Here is a 16647-nt window from a genome sequence, read left to right as displayed (position 1 = left end):
GAATAAATGTCATTGCATCAGTGCCATAAATAAGCAGGCTTTGCTCATCACATGCCAGCAGAACTGAGGTTAATATGATTCATGTCTAACCTGTCTGTTTACTTTCTCTCTGGCTAACCTTCACACTAGCACAATATAGTAGCACTGAGGGAGGAGTACGTCAGACAGGAGACAATCTCTCATGGGGGGCTCTTTCTTGGTCGCAGCAGTTGATTTGTGACCAAAGCTTCCAGTTGAATTATGAATTAATCTAGTCCAATTCCATACACCTTAAAAAAAGATGCCCATCCGTACTTGTACATTTCATAATAACGTACACTTAAATTCCAAGGACCTGTTTGTAGTTCAATCAGTAATCCTGTAATCTTAATCTGTCTATAATTCTCTTAGTATTTCAACGGCATAACACCACCAAAAACGTCATGAGCAGTGTCCACTTAAGTGCATGTGTGTGTGTGGGTGTGGGTGTGTGGGGGTGGGGGGGGGGGGGGGTGGGGGCGTTGAAATAATCGCCAAAGTGTTCTGCAACAGCTTGTGAAAACGGTAAACAACTAGAATATATATTCTAATGGCCATTGGGCAAACGTGACACATTTGTGTGCTTCCAATCTTGCTCATTAACTCTTTAAGACGGGGAACGCATCTGTGTGTCATTTTTAGATTTCGTTGGGCTATTAAAAAATAGCATATATATATATAGAGATAGAGATCTGCTATTTTTGAAAAATCATGAAAAGTTCTGCAAATATTTGAATTTTTTTCTTTTTTTGGGCAGACATTTGTAACTCAAATCTTTGCATTTTACAAATGTTTGCTTTAAAAAAATATATAATCCAAGATTTTGCCACGAATTTTCACGATTTTTCAAAAATAGCTCAAAGAAATCTAAAAATGACGCGTTCACGGTCTTAATGGGTTGAACGGTTGAAAAGTGTGTCCTCTTATTTGAACTGAACTGAATAAGGAAACATAAAAAAGTGCTTACTGAACTGAATTAATTATTATATAATAATATAATAACCAACTAACAGAATTGCAGAAGTTTTATACATTCGTAAATTAGTACGAAGTATTTGTGCAAACCTTATGACATTTAGATTGTCTTATAGCATACTGTCTTATTGCTGCAGGGATCACATGCGCCTGATTTATACTCGGTTGGACTTCGGTGACGCTTGCCGAAAATAGCCAATCTACAAGCTCTACAACGCAACGCCTGGCGAGGCGTTGCGAGTTTGTAGATCTATTTTTGGTACGACACCGGCACGCAACCAAGTAGTAAAAGCAATATTGTGGTTAGCTTTTACTTGGCGCGGCCCTCAATCATGGAGTTCACGGTGAAGTTGGCATGCTCGGTGCTGGCTTCACCCCCGGCCTTGTTGCCCTCAGAGTTGCCCATGGAGCTGATGGGCAGGCAGGCCATGGCGGAGTCATAGCCCGTGGCAACCCCGTTGGGCAGGCAGGCTAGATGGGAAAAAGACAGACAGTTCTTGATGTCAGAGTAGGGCTGGGCGATATGTCTTCAAATCAGCATCACGATTATGTCAAACCTTTGTCTCGATTACAATTAATGATTTAAGTTAAAATATCAGATCTATAAGCTCACAACACGTTCTGATGTGACACGTTTTGAGGTTGTTGATCTGCTTTTTTTTAACCCATTGAGACCTGGAGCCGATTCTACATGTCTCCTAAATCTCAGTAATCTGAAAAACGTATGTTTCTATATCAGTGGTGCTCAAACTTTTTCATGTCAAGGACCCCCAAAATGATATGTATTTGGCCGCGGACCCCCATCAAAATATTTTGTTCCAGGGACCCCCAGAAGCAAAGATTTGAGTTAAAAACGGTTCGCTTAAAAAATATATATATTCAACGATTTACACACATTTTCACGATTTTTCAAAAATAGCAGATCTACAAGCTCATATTTTGTATGTTGTTGATATAAGAAATACAAATATATGTATATATATAAAAAAAACTACAGTATACTTATACTCTTATTATTCGATTTTCGATCAGCAAGATTAATTGGTTCTCAATTATTCTCAGCGCTATTTTAGAGGTTGAAATGAGCAATGTTCAGATAACTGAACTAACCATATTCACAATTCCATCTTGCCCATCATATCATATAATAATGGTCAACAGAAAGGGCAGAAATGGGGAAGTGGAACTCACTCCCAACTCGCATCAAAGCAGCCCAATCTCTCTTCTCTTCAGACTTGTCTTCCCCACCAAATCCATCTTCTTTTAGTATACCATGAAATGTTTGAACAGTTTTTAGGCTTTTTTTGTTACTTACTTTCTTTAATTTGTTCTTTTCTTTAATAACATTATATGTTTTGTTTTTGTACACGTCTTTGAGTACCTAGAAAAGCGCGATAGAAGTTTGATATATTATTATTATTATAGTTATTATGTACCATATTGTGCTATAATAAAGAGCTGCTGGCAGGCTGTGTTAGCATTGCAAGGTGGGAGATTCATTGAGGTGTTACAGGTGGTGTTGGTACTGTGCTACCGATTTAATAACCCGTACCTAATGTTGGATCTACTGTACTATGCATAATATATGGTAGAGATCAGCCAAATATGGTTTTCCCATCAAAATAATGATGGATCATATTGATGTCTTTTAAATCAACCATTGATACTTAGTAAACTTGACTGGGGTTGGCTCTGAATTTGGTCCCCCACCCCCCCACACTCACACCAAATGTCTTCGCCTAAAAACATTCTACTGAGATTGTAGATTGGTTATAAAGTAGGGATGCTAGGCGTCAAGATAACATCATCCCTGAGAGAAGCCTTTGACAGCATGCCAGCACAACACATCAATTTACCACCACGCTTCCAGGATACCAACATCGAACCTTATCCAACATGAGCCCATTTGTGTCACATTGCGACACAATGTGAGCTTGTAGATCTTGCTGTTTTCCCATTTTTGGAAAACGTTCGCCTATTTTGACATGGCCAAAATAGGGACGCCAGGTTGAAAGTGGTTAACCTACAAAACAATATAATGGAAAAACACAGTGCCAATGTGAGTATAACACAGTGGTGCACTTATGTAGTGAGAGAAAAAAAATATGCGGGCAAAAACAATCTCACATAGAGCCAACAAATCTTTTTTTTCTTGGATACTCCTCAAACTCATTAATGTGATAAATGATTATTGCCTGTGGCTTCAGGATAGGTACACAGTACAGCAATATATGGAAAATAAAAAGGTTTACACGTGACAGGCAAATAAAAGGGAGAAAAGAAATACTATTGCTAAACAGATAAACCAGCAGAGTAAAAAACAATACATCACCGGCTCCCAAAATGAATGGGCCATTCTGTAGGCGTTGTATTGCTCGGGACTCTGACCTACGCTATAAACGTATTCTTGCCAAAGCATATAATTTACAGCAAATTGAATCACCCGGCATTTTTTTGTATTTAACTCATTGAGACCGGGAAAGCATCTGTCATTTTAGATTTTAACCACTTATATCTTATACTTTGGCTATTAAAAAATAGCAGATTAGCCGCGCTATGAGCTTGTAGATCTGCAATTTTTTTTTAAATCATGAAAATGTGTGGAAATCTTTTAATACATATATATTTTTAAAGCGAACATTTTTAACTGAAATCTTTGCTTCTAGGGATTCTACAAACGTCTTTTAAATGTTGCTATAATCAGTGGTTCTCAAACTTTTTCATGTCAAGGACCCCCAAAATGATATGTATTTGGCCGCGGACCCCCATCTCACAATATGTTATTCCAGGGACCCCCCACGAAGCAAAAATTTGAGTTAAAACATTTTTGCTTTAAAAAATATACATATTCAAAGATTTGCACACATTTTTCACAATTTTTCAAAAATAGCAGATCTATACGCTCATAGCGTATAGATCATAGCTCATAGCTTGTATATCTGCTATTTTTGAATAGCCAAAGAGATCTAAAATGACAGAGATGCGTCCCCGGATTGAATGGGTTAAAGAATGGAAGACAATAAACACAAAAGTCGAGGCGTTAGCTCTTTTGCAGTAAACAAACAGGAGCTAGCCCATGTGCACCCAGCCATTTTAGCACACAATGTCCCTTTACTGCATGAATGGGGCTAATAACAGCATGTTGCTGGCAGCTATTAAGCAAGTCAACTTGCATCTATACGATGCCATTCTTGAGGGCAGAAATGTAAATGGAAGACATTTTCACTCCACCTTTTGAAACCTAGATGTAACTCTTTTTTCCCCCTTTTCCCTTGACCTTCACCTACAATTTCAAGCACCTGACCACTTAAATCTTGTATACTTCCCCCAGGGTATACACTACGCCCCCTCCTTTTCCCTCTATACAAGCTCACAAGCTCACAACACGTCCCATTACGTTACGAGTACGACGCATTGTGTTCGCCTACTATGATAAGCCCAGAACAGGGATGCTAGGGTTCATTAGGAGTGTCACATGATTTATGCTTCAGCAATGTAGACAATATTCTCCACGGTGCATTGGTACAGTGTGTCATGGTGACATCACAGGTTGAAGTCTTAATTCTCTTTGGGAGAGAGCAGTTCATGTTCTCGGAATTGTCCTGTTCTCCTGCTGACCATTACTTTAAGTAATGGAAAGTAGATAGCTAATGGTGTTGGATAGATCTGAACGATCCATGCACCTTTCAGAAGCTTTGTTATGTGCAAGGCTGCATTACACTATACTTATGTTCAATATGAAATACATAATGCAATACTCTATACTAGTACTATGCAGAACGTAAGCTTAAAAAGTATAAATGAATCCAACCATTGCAACCTTATCGCAATTTCCCATCAAAGGCAAAAATATTCAAAGTCCATGTTCCATGTACACGCAACTGACTATACACTTTGGCTATTCAAAAATAGCAGATCTACAAGCTTGTAGATCTGCTATTTTTGAAAAATCAAGAAAATGTGTGCAAATTAATATATTTTTTTGCCATGTACACTGGCAACTGACTACAGTATATGATCAATTCAATGTCCTCTAAAATAGATCTGAATTTCTCACCACCACAACACAACTTTGGTGAGGCCTAAGCCTAAGCCTAAGTCAACTTGAGACGAATACGTTTCCTTCCCTGCCTATATTAGAACTTCTTGGGCCTCACTCAAGCTGGCGTGGCGAGTGCCCACCTCCCTCTCTCTACTCCTCCTCCTCCTCCTCAAAGAGCCTGGCTGGGAGCGAGAGGAGGGCGGAGAGGGAGAAAAAAAAAAAGAGTAATTTTTCTCCTCATTAACTTCCTGATTGGTTTCGGACTCCGATTTCTGCCCGTCTGCAGTTTGTCACCCATTCCAAACTGGTGCTCCAATCGTTAATACTAATGTTTGTGTAGCTAACTGCACCCAGCTCTTTTTTTTCCTCCAGCAGTCTACTAGTGCAGCAATAATGCTGTGTGGGTGGGGGTTGGGGGGGGCCCCCGAGAAGGGCCAGCGGTTGTGAATTAGCCTGTTCAATGTTAATTCCCCCGTGTTCATCAGGGGGTAAATCTATGGTGTAATTAAAGGCGAACGCGACCGGGATGTGTTATTTTCACAGGCGATAGTTAAATCACAAGAACACGCCGCGGTCCACGTGCTGTGTGTCAGGCCTTGGTTACGTATGGTTGTGCCCTGAGTTTTTTTTTGTTTAATACAGATTGATGTCGGTGCACTCGAGTATCAGAAAAATACCTTGTTCTCAATTAGGCCTTCTGCGCCAGTAAATGATGAGACCATTCCACTCATTTATTCCCCATGTATTCCCTCAGAGCCAATTGAGCTTCATCTATATATATATTTTTATATATATATATATATATATATATATATATATATATATATATATATATATACCAATTTTCCTCATACCATAAATGTGTTAAAAACACTTAAACGCTATTTTATACGCCGTTGTAGGACGGAGTCGCACAGCAAAAAATGCTGATCTACAAGCTCATAGCACTCAAGCTTGTAGATCTGACCGCTACTTCCAAAACAACAACTTAAGAAGTGTGAGACTCACATTCTGCTGATCACATCGTAGCAATCAAAATGTACTTATACAGACTGTGCTACCTTCTACTCTGCATCTACAAAACAAAACCAAAACACTTCAACAACACTTGCCATGATGAGGCTGTCCAGGTGCTGAGATCCAGGACTGCAACAAAAATCACACCCTGTGTGAAGGAAGCGGTGCCTTTGATGAGTGGCCTCCTGGTGGCGCTGTAATAGGGCGGGGCGGGGCTTCAGCAATTAATGCTCGTCCCTATTGGTGGTGTAAGTCCACATACCAAATTTGGACTTGGTGGCATGCTGCAAACTGGAGTTATAGCTGTTTAAAGCCAGTGGCCTCCTGGTGGCGCTATAATAGGGCGGGGCGGGGCTTCAGCAGTCAATGCTCGTCCCTATTGGTGGTCTAAGTCCACATACCAAATTTGGACTTGCTGGCATGCTGTGAACTGGAGTTATAGCTGTTTAAAGCCCGTGCTCAAACGGACAAACAGACAAACAGACAAACGGACAGACAGACATACGGACGGACATAGTCAAATGTAGAGCGGCTGGCACCGCTAAAAATGATTTACTTAGCGATGATTGTGTTGATTACCTTTTCGATTAATCGAATAATCGAGAAGCATGCTTTTTGTTTTTCTATAAATGAAAAACTTGAATATTTTTTTATTATAAAAGTTTAGTTTTAATAATAATAATAATACTACAGTGTTTTTAGACCGTTGGACTTCACGGTCCATTCATGCTACGGCTTTCAAATATGTATCAATAAAAAATTAAATAAAGAAATGTAAATCTTTACCTCAAAATCTATTTTGTTTTTAATAGTCTCTAACTATTAACTAACTATACTATAATCTAAACTAAATCAAAGAATACGATTAACTGTTGCACCCCTACAAAGAGATCCAAATGAAACCTCAAGACTTTCAGCAGGGAGGCACTGTTTGCACTTTTGATACTGTGAAGTCTCACTGCATTGGTGGTTCCTGATTCAAAATGTACTAGACATGTTCATGAACCAGATTACCCAGAGTTCTGGTGATCGCACCTTTGTCAAGTTAATGCCGCCTAGAGACGATCATCCGGGGACCCCCAGGGGTCCTTGAGGGAGTGCCAGGGGGTCCCCAGTTAAATGATAGATAGTTAGGAACCAAATGGACCATTATGGGTCTGTAAGTCAGAGAGTGTACCATTTGTACACTCTCTGAGTGAGTTAAATTAACATTGATTTTACAATATAAATTGGGGTCCCAGAGATAGAAATGCCATTAAATGGGGGTCCGTAGCCCTAATGCATGTCAAACTGGGGGTCCTTGAAATTAAAATGGTTGAGAATCACTGTTAGGAACTGTAAAAGATCTTCTCATATGGGGGTCCCTATAGCATATCTTTTCAAATGGGGGTCCGCGGGCTAATAAGTGTCAATTTGGGGGTCCTTGACATGAAAAAGTTTGAGAACCACTGATTTAGACAATTGGTTCACAAACATTTTCATGTCAAGAATACAAAAATGTATTTGGGCTGCGGATCACTTTCTGTACGGTAAATTGTGTTGTTAAAAAATGTCAAAATCATTAAAAAATCTTAAATAGCCTAAGTGTAAAATAGGATTAAAGGGATTAAACCTGGAAGCCACTCAAGGACCCCTGGGCATACCCCAGACCCCACTTTGAGAACCAACTGCTTTAGACCAGCTAATACAGCTCTTTTATCCTTATACGTCTTTCACTGTATTCTCAGCCTTCAAATAACTCCCCTGGGAGATCAGACTCAAACTTGTTGGTGTCCGTCAAGTGTAAAACAACTGTGTAACAAGAGAGGCTTTACTCAGCGATGTTTGAGGAGGAACGCTCTCCCATAAATGAACTTTTGCCCTTTTTTCTCCAGTTAGCTCCGCGCACTATATAAGATTTCCAAACTATTAACCCATTAAGACCGGGAACGTGGCATCTGTGTGTCATTTTTTAGATTTCTTTTGGCTATTCAAAAACAGCAGATCTACAAGCTCATAGCGCGGCACCGAGTGCCGCGCTATGAGCTTGTAGAGCTGCTATTTTTGAAAAATCGTGATTTTTTTTTTTGGAAAAATCTTGGATTATATCAATATTTAAAAGCGAACATTTGTAAAATATTTAGTTCCAGGAACCCCCAGAAGCAAAGATTTGAGTTACAAATGTCTGCCAAAAAAAAGGAAAAAAAATCAAATATCTGCACAACTTTTCATGATTTTTCAAAAATAGCAGATCTACAAGCTCATAGCGCGGCACTCGGTGCCGCGCTATGAGCTTGTAGATCTGCTATTTTTGAATAGCCCAACGAAATCTGAAAAAAATGACACACAGATGCGTTCCCGGTCTTAAAGAGTTAAACTGTCTTTGTGCAGAATAACAAAAGGAAGCTTTTTAACCCCCCGCCTCCCCGTCCTGTTAAGAAAAGGGAGGGAAGGAGGGGAGGGCGGGGAGTGAATGAAGGCTCAATCATTTCTGCCGCTGCCAAAGAGGGGGAACAAAAGCCCAGATGTGAGGGAGAGATGGTAATTCAGTCTGATCCACTGTGGATAAGCAGCTCTCTCTCTCTGTGTGGGTTTCATACTCGACACTCATCCACCGTACACAAGGGGTCATGAGGGTAGATAACGCGCTTAAGTAAACACACACATACATGCGTTATTCTGCACTGTTGCAGCGGTGCCTAATGCTAACCGCGCGAGCGCAAGCGTCCCTATTCTGGGCACGTCGCAATAGGCGGAAATAGACGAACATCTGGCGAACATATACGCAAACACTCGGCGAAAATTGCAGATCTACGAGCTCAAAGATTGCGTATTATAGCAATTTAACTAAGTACAGTAGGGTTAGGTTCTTTGTTATAACATCCTTTATTTCAATTTTATTTTTATTTTATTATAGTTATGCAACAAAAAGCACAGGTTATCATTAATAAGGAGAAACAAAAATAGAATATATAAAATCGGCATGATGAAATAAGGTAAATAAATGATCTCATACTGTAGTCATAATCATATTAATATAAGAATTAATGCTCAAAAAAGCACAACGTAACATTGTTAACGCACAAAACGGAAATGTATCTTAAAAAAAATAAAACAATGAACTTTTCTTCCACATTTCAATGCCACCCAGAAGCACTTAGTGGAGGTTATTATCACACAAGTAAAAAATTCAATCCTTCGAATGAAGAGTTGCCTGTCATATGACAAGGTTGGCCTGAGATTAAATAGTGCCCATTAAAACGATACGAGCGGTGTCTAAAAAAATAAATAAAAAACCTGGCCCTGGCCCATTTGAAGGACTGGGGAGGGGGTATACAGAGACCTGACTACGGATGACCCTCGCCAAGATGGACGTTCCTTTCTCTAGGGACGACATGGGCGTCTGGCTCATCATTAGGCCCGTGGCAGGACTTAATGGCCCAGAAAACTCCGTCAAAGAGCAGACAGGCAGGCAGGCAGGCTTTAAACAGGCCATGCCTGAAGAGAGGTGGAACAGTTGGAAGACCCATGTCACTGGAGAGAGAGAAAATACGCTAGTTTATGTGGTTCTCAAACCTTCTCATGTCAGGGGACCCAAGAATAGCAGATATACAAGCTCATAGCGTGGCACCAAGTGCCGCGCTATGAGCTTGTAGATCTGCTATTTTTGAAAAATCTTGAAAAAAAAAAGTTTTAAACATTTTAAAGAATCGCCTCGGGTTTAATGGGTTAAAGTGGTTAAACTGATTTTAATGCTATATTAACTAATTTAGCTGGGGACCCCCGGGAACCCCCAAAAGGACCCTTGGTAGACTCTACTTTGAGAACCCCTGCACTAGTCCATGTGAATACCAGGCATATATGTCCCAAAATGCTGGACCCTAGCACCTTTGTTAATTAACCAACTTCTGCATTGGTTCAATCTAGTTTAATGTTACCCTTAGGGCACAACTTTAACAATGAGCAGCAGAGTTCTCTAAGCATATACTGCATATACTGCTACTGCTATTGCAATGTACAGTGACAACATACAGTATGTGCTCATATTAACAAATCCTCTTAACATGGAGGGTGATGCCTGAGCTCCTTCCAACTCCAAGCAACATCAAACAAACATCTAAGAACCGATTAATTACAAAGCAATTAGTAGCTTTTGCCTCGTCATACACTAGGCCTATCCACACGTCCCATACTGTTACCGATAAAGTTCTCATCTTCCACATTTACAGCAGTTCATAATCAAGCAGTTTGTAAGAGATGCAGTCTCACAGATAGCTTGTCAGCGTGCATGGGAGCACACTTAAAACCCCATTATTGGTGCATTATAGAAGTGTGGAGAGTGCAGGGCCAGCGCCGGGTGACAGAAGGCATCAGTGCTCGGGGGTCAAAGGCTAATTAAGCAGAGAGGAACCTCTGCTCCTGCATTGTTAACCAATCTGTCCCAGGTGGATATGACTGCCGGAGAGGCGTGACGCGGTCCCTCGTCCCTATGCTAAATCTCCATTTCGGCTACTGTGCCCCATCAACTCACAAAATGGCCTGTCACTCCATCGTCGGGTCTTTGGACGTGATCCGTCGAGAAGTTATGGATATACAATAATGAACTGAGGCCGTGGATCAATGTTTGTGGGATTTTTCTATCATTACGTTTTAAACAAGAGATTCATCGTGAGGCGACGGGGTGAGAAAAATGCCAAAGCAAAGGACACATGTAGAGTGAAATTTATGGCTATGGAAACGAGGACAGCCCTCGCAGGTAATAAAAGTACCGTATGTGTTTATACAGGTTCGCTCGACTGTTTCCAAGAACTGCCAGCGCCAGCATCATTTGTCAACGCCCACAGACATTTCAACTGGACTCCAGTGTTGCTCGAAACAACGCAAAGCGAAGCAACTGCAACACCTTAATTAGATGGGACTTTATAACTAAAGTGAAGCATATCACATTGCTGTTCCTATACACAGCATTTGTTCTGCAAGTTAACAATGATTCAGGGATTGAAACACTGCTTGATATTACTTTCCTACTAAGTTAGTTCTTCATATCAACCAACTATCTTTGCTTACACACAGGCATCAATTACCTGCATCCAAATGCTGGATAACGGGGAAATAATATGAGACAGCACTCCCATGGAAAGTCACTGTTCCATGGGAGCTTGAGAGTTTGACAGGAGAGACGTGGTTTATACTGCTTAGTGCTTATAGGCAGTGTTGATTTTGTCGACTAAAACTATGACAAAAAATGTTCCTCGTCTACCTTTTTTCACTGACGAAAACGAAATAAAAACTAAATAGAAACTAAGCTACGATGACTAAAACTAAGACTAAATATATTGAAAATTTCATCAACAAATAAAAACTAGACTAAAATGTTAGTGAGGGACGAGTGGAGAAGAGATCCAGTAGAACTAAAAGGCAAGTCATTTTATGTTTGGTTGCGCAACGCGTTGTGAGCTTATAGATCGGTAATTTTCAGTTTAGCCAAGTGTAAAATCAGCTATTACGACGCCGTCAAGGCACCGCCAAAATACATTTTAGTCGACTAAATCAACTGTAGATTTAGTCGACTATAATCTTATGATATTTAGTCAACTAAAACTAGACTAACAGTAAAACATTTCAGATGACCAAAATAGGACTAAAACTAAATGGAATTTTATTCAAAAGACTATGACTAAAACTTAATCAAAATCTGCTGTCAAAATCAACACTGCTTATAGGAATCAAGTGGAATATTAATGCCCCATGTGTGTTACTACACATGGACTAATAAGCAGCTGCATCATTTAAAATGTGGTCGTTAAGATTCAGAGCCTCTGTCTCTCAAAGCTGGACAGTATGAGAGAGAGAGAGAGACAGAGACAGAGAGAGAGAGAGAGAGAGAGAGAGAGAGAGAGAGAGAGAGAGAGAGAGAGAGAGAGAGAGAGAGAGACAGAGAGAGAGAGAGAGAGAGAGAGAGAGAGAGAGAGCAGAGCGGAGACATAAACTACACAGCCCTGGCCATTTAATGTCTCCACAGCCCCAGGCTGGTGTTAATGGTGATGTTGTACAACACATTACAACAGTGTTTGTGCCCCTGAGCAGACAATTATACTGGTATTTAGCCCATCCAGAGAGCCAGAGGCTGGGGCAGGCACTTAGCACCCAACAACAGTGTGTGGAGAAAGAGGCAGATGACAGGTCGTGCAGGAGATGTCTTCTTCAGGGCATTTGGCAGGCGTTGATTCAATTAGCAGCTGATTGAGTGAAGCCCTCTGAGGCCTGCAGGAGTCCAACCAGAGCCACTGTCTGTCCGTACCACCGGTTCTTACTTACAGTTCTCTCTGCAGACCCTAGGGGCTTGCAGAGACAATGAACTGAACCCAATTTGTTACACGTGTAAAATAAATGACTTTGGTGACTCGTTTTTATAAGACAAAGACAAGTTTAATAGAAACGGATTGCAGTTCGTCAAACTGATTTAACCCATTCAATCTGGGAACGCATCTCTGTTATTTTAGATTTCTTTGGGCTATTCAAAAACAGCAAATCTGCAAGCTCTAAGCGCGGCACCGAGTGCCGTGCTATGAGCTTGTAGATCTGCTATGAGCTTGATAGATCTGCTATTTTTGAAAAATCATGAAAATGTGAGCAATATGTGAATTCTTTTTTTTTTTTTAAGTGGACATTTGTAACTCAAATCTTTGCTTCTGGTGGTCCCTGGAACTAAATATTTACAAATGTTGGCTTTAAAAATGTATATATATATTCCAAGATTTGCACAAATCAAAAATAGCAGATCTACAAGCTCATAGCGCGGCACTCGGTGCCGCGCTATGAGCTTGTATATCTGCTATTTTTGAATAGCCAAAGAAATCTTAAAATGACACAAATGATGCTTTCCCGGCCTTAAAGGGTTAAAATCCTGTTTGAGCGAATTTGACTTTCTGTTTTCCCCACAATACGTGAATTTCCTCATCAACCCATATGCAGGGTTGTGATTTGAAATTGTACGCCTTCGCAATGGCTAGGGCAACCACACAGACAAGCAGGTTGATTCGAATGATCGACTATAAGTGAGTTACTGGAATGTTACTTTTAGCCATTTACTGTTTGAAAGAGGAGCTTCGAATCTTGAAATTTGCACACAAAATGTACTTATTTGTCAAAAAATGGTCTATGCTGCCTCTGTTATCTGACTGGGAGGTGTAGGACCCACATGCAGGGACTCAAAACTCAAACGCAGGAGATGAGGAACACTATTAACAAAGACTTTGCTTGACGACACAACAGTTAACACAAGCACACACTGTAAACAACATATCAACACACAAAAACACTACGATCGATATTTGAGCACTAACACACAAGGACACAGTTTAAATAGTCCCTGGAGCTCCTCACCCAACCAGGCTCAGCCGGTCCTTACAGGTGAAAAACTCAGGGCAATCAGACTCTTCTCTAGGCCACATGTACTGTATGGAGAGGGGAGAGGAGATTTGGCCGAGGGGAATTAAGGGCAGGGCAAAGTCACAACAGGGCAAAACAGGGCATAACTGACAAGGAAGGGGAACAAACGGCAGGGACAGAGGGCCATGATCGTGACAGTTATCAATGGTCAACACTAAGGGTTGGCATAGGGAAACCGAAACACTGGAAACAACTAAAGCAAATACTATGTGCTAATGATGACACAGAGCACATCCTGTTGATGGCCTTTATGAAACGCAGTCCTCAAATTCTTCATGGCCTCCCTTCACTCTCTTCACTCTCTTCACTCTAGTGTCTAACACAGTGGTTCCCAAATGGTGTGATGTGGGATTTTGTGACAACCGCACATTATTGCAATATACTGTATAGAACTATACAAAAACGTATGAAATTATTTTTTTATTTTACCAGTACTTTGTGTGCACTCATTTCCCAATACAGACTACATACATGTCTATATTGTTATATTGTTTCGTTTTTTTAAATAGTGAAAATAGCTCATCTACAAACACACAGCTTGTACTGTAGATCTGCTATTTTTGGTAAGAATACAGGTGTGCCTTGAGATTTTGACATAGCCATTGGTGTGCCTTGGGCACAGAAAGTTTGAAAACCACGACAAAATAATGACAATGAGCGAAATGGCATCCAAGTAATGCGGGGAGAACTCATGCAATATTAGAGGAGGGTAGACCGTATGTTAAACAAACGCCCCATAAAAAGCACTTGAGGTGCCATAGCTAAACCACACATAAGACAATCAATTCATCTTATGCATGCATCTTTCATACATGTCTGCCATGGTGTAGTTGGGATGACTGCACCACACTTTGACAGTAAGACAACAACAGTCATTGCTTTAGTCTGCCGAGGCAGTAAAGTGACACAAGAGGTGCAGTCAGTGGCGTAGCGATGAGTGATGCTCTCTGAGGGAATGAACTCTGTCAGTTACATGACAATGAAACAGCACTTCCTCCCCGAGTGCTCACTGCTTGTTTTTGGATTCTGTAAATCCCCACACCGAGCAAAGCGGGGATGGGGGGTGGCGGGGGGGTGTTTTCGTCATCTCCGGCTTTGGTGTGGTCGCAGACGGCGCGTGCAGCTATATGGCGTGTATGTGAGTTTCCGTGTGCAAGTGGCAAGTTTTAAGTAATTTGATCTGAAGGGAGGCAAGGCCCCATTTTACATGGGGAAACAAAAGAAACCTATCGACACCGATCTCTCCGTCGTTTGTCAGAGAAGGTGGAGAAGCCGGGGCGGCGGAGTTTATACGCAGTAACTCACTTTGTTGGTACAGTACGGTATGGATTGGAACCAAGGAAAATCAATAGAATATCATCTAGAAAGATAGTAATGGATTTCTAACTTAATGGGCTCACACAGGTCCATCGATTAGCGGGATTAACATCTGCAATACCTCAACACTCTGATTTGCATTTAAATTACTGTGTGCGCTTGTGCTGACACCAATATAACAAAACAGACAAAATGTATGGGGGGCGCCAACGCGAGCGCCAGCGACTGTATAAATCTCGCCGTTCGCCCCCGCGGGGAAAGCGAAAGAAACAAACATAATGAGCAGGGGGGGGCTTTGCCGCAGTGTGCCAGACGACGGGGCTTATACTTACGAAACTTTTGAAATTGGAAAAAGTTTTGAGCAAGGGGTAAAAAAAAGAAAAAAAGACAACAACAGACTCCAGCCAAAAGCTGCCTTCCTGTGAGACTGAAATACCTATAACTCAAGAACGGGGTGCGGGGTGCGGGGGGGGGGCAGTTCATCTGAGCATCCCCGGGTAGCTCCTATAGCAGGGGGGCGCGGGATGGGTGTCTGTGGAGGCACACGAGGAGGTGGGTATGGGGGGGGGGTGTTAGTGTTTGTAGTGTGAGGTGAGGTGTCGGGTGGGTAGGGTAGGGTGGGATGGAGTGGCGATGATGGTGGATGGTGGGTGGGGGGGGGGCGGGGGGGGGTGTTTGATGGACTGCGGTGTCACCTCCCGCTCCGCGATTTACGGCGCCGGTGCTGCTGACGAGCGCGGGGCAGTAAACAGGCGCGCTGGGGGCGTATTTCACAGGGGGCTGGCTTTTATGAAGAACACCGGGACGGCTCTCCCCGCGGCTCCGCCCGCGCCCGCCGTGACGGATGGAGAAAGACGCATGACAAGCTTCATCATTGTTTGTAAATCTTAACTGTTCCCGCTCACTAACTCCAGAAGGCAATTTTGCGGAGACAGCGCGGGGGCCTGGGGGACGTGGGTGTGTGTGGGGGGGGGGGGACGTGGGTGTGGGGGGGGGGGGGACGTGGGTGGGTGGGGGGACGGGGGACGTGGGGAGTGGGCGGTTGGTTCGGGGGAGAGGAGGTGAGGCGCGGAGAGGGGGGGGGGGGGAGAAAGGACAGCGTGGCACTCCTGAAGGTTATTTGGATCTCTGTATTTGGCCAACTGATTAGCCCTATCCCGGGCTGTAGATAAATTTGACGGCGCGCTGTTTGGCAGCCAGAGAGAGAGAGAGAGAGAGAGAGAGAGGGAGGGCAGCTCAGGGCTCACAGCACACGTCCGTCCTCCCGGTGGCCTGATGAGGAGGTGCACCTCACTTTCACCCAGGCCCCGCTACAGAGAGGAGAAAGTTGTCGTGCGTCTCGGTGTCGCAGACCGGAATGAACGTCTCCACGGAGGCGGTGATATAGTCCAGTGTTTCTCAACCGTTTTCATGTTAAGGACCCCCAATTTGAAGTGTATTTTATTTGTCAAGAGATTTGGCCACAGACCCACATCTGAAAAAATTAGTGCCAGGGACCCCCATAAGAAAACGTTGTGCTGTTGAATCTTTTCAAAATGATTCCACAATTTCACCAAATGTTTTGAAAATAGCCTGTAGATCGGCTATTTTCAAACAGTCTAAGTAATTAAAGGGTTAAAGTGGTTAAACTGATTTATGATGCTGCTTTATTAACTTTATGATGCTTTATCAGCAACATTTTGCTGGTTACCCCCTGGAACCCCTTGGGGTCCCCGGAACACACTTTGATGAACCACTGACATAGTCATAACGGAGAAGTGCTACTTATGACTTATTCCCCTACATGACCTCTTGATGTCAAACACAAACTCAGAGACTATAAATAATGGCCTGAAAAACAGAGAGAG

At 42.1% G+C, this 16647-nt stretch overlaps 1 protein-coding gene across 1 annotated transcript in view; it reads right to left on the bottom strand.

Moving 5' to 3' along the window:
- Positions 1-1303: 1303 nt before the first annotated feature.
- dmrt1 (doublesex and mab-3 related transcription factor 1) overlaps positions 1304-16647 on the bottom strand; it is a gene marked incomplete at both ends in the record, with an annotated part of 31781 nt that continues 16437 nt past the window's right edge. Inside the window, 2 exons of the mRNA XM_084055419.1 lie at positions 1304-1464; positions 9380-9529. Coding sequence (XP_083911545.1) covers positions 1304-1464; positions 9380-9529 — 311 coding nt within the window. The remainder of the gene's footprint in view (positions 1465-9379; positions 9530-16647) is intronic.

This window comes from Gymnoscopelus microlampas (genome assembly GCF_963454915.1).
Source record: "Gymnoscopelus microlampas genome assembly, chromosome: 4".
NCBI classification, from domain to species: domain Eukaryota; kingdom Metazoa; phylum Chordata; class Actinopteri; order Myctophiformes; family Myctophidae; genus Gymnoscopelus; species Gymnoscopelus microlampas.
The sequence above is the reverse complement of the archived record's forward strand: the minus strand, read 5'-3'. Positions and strand labels throughout refer to the sequence as shown.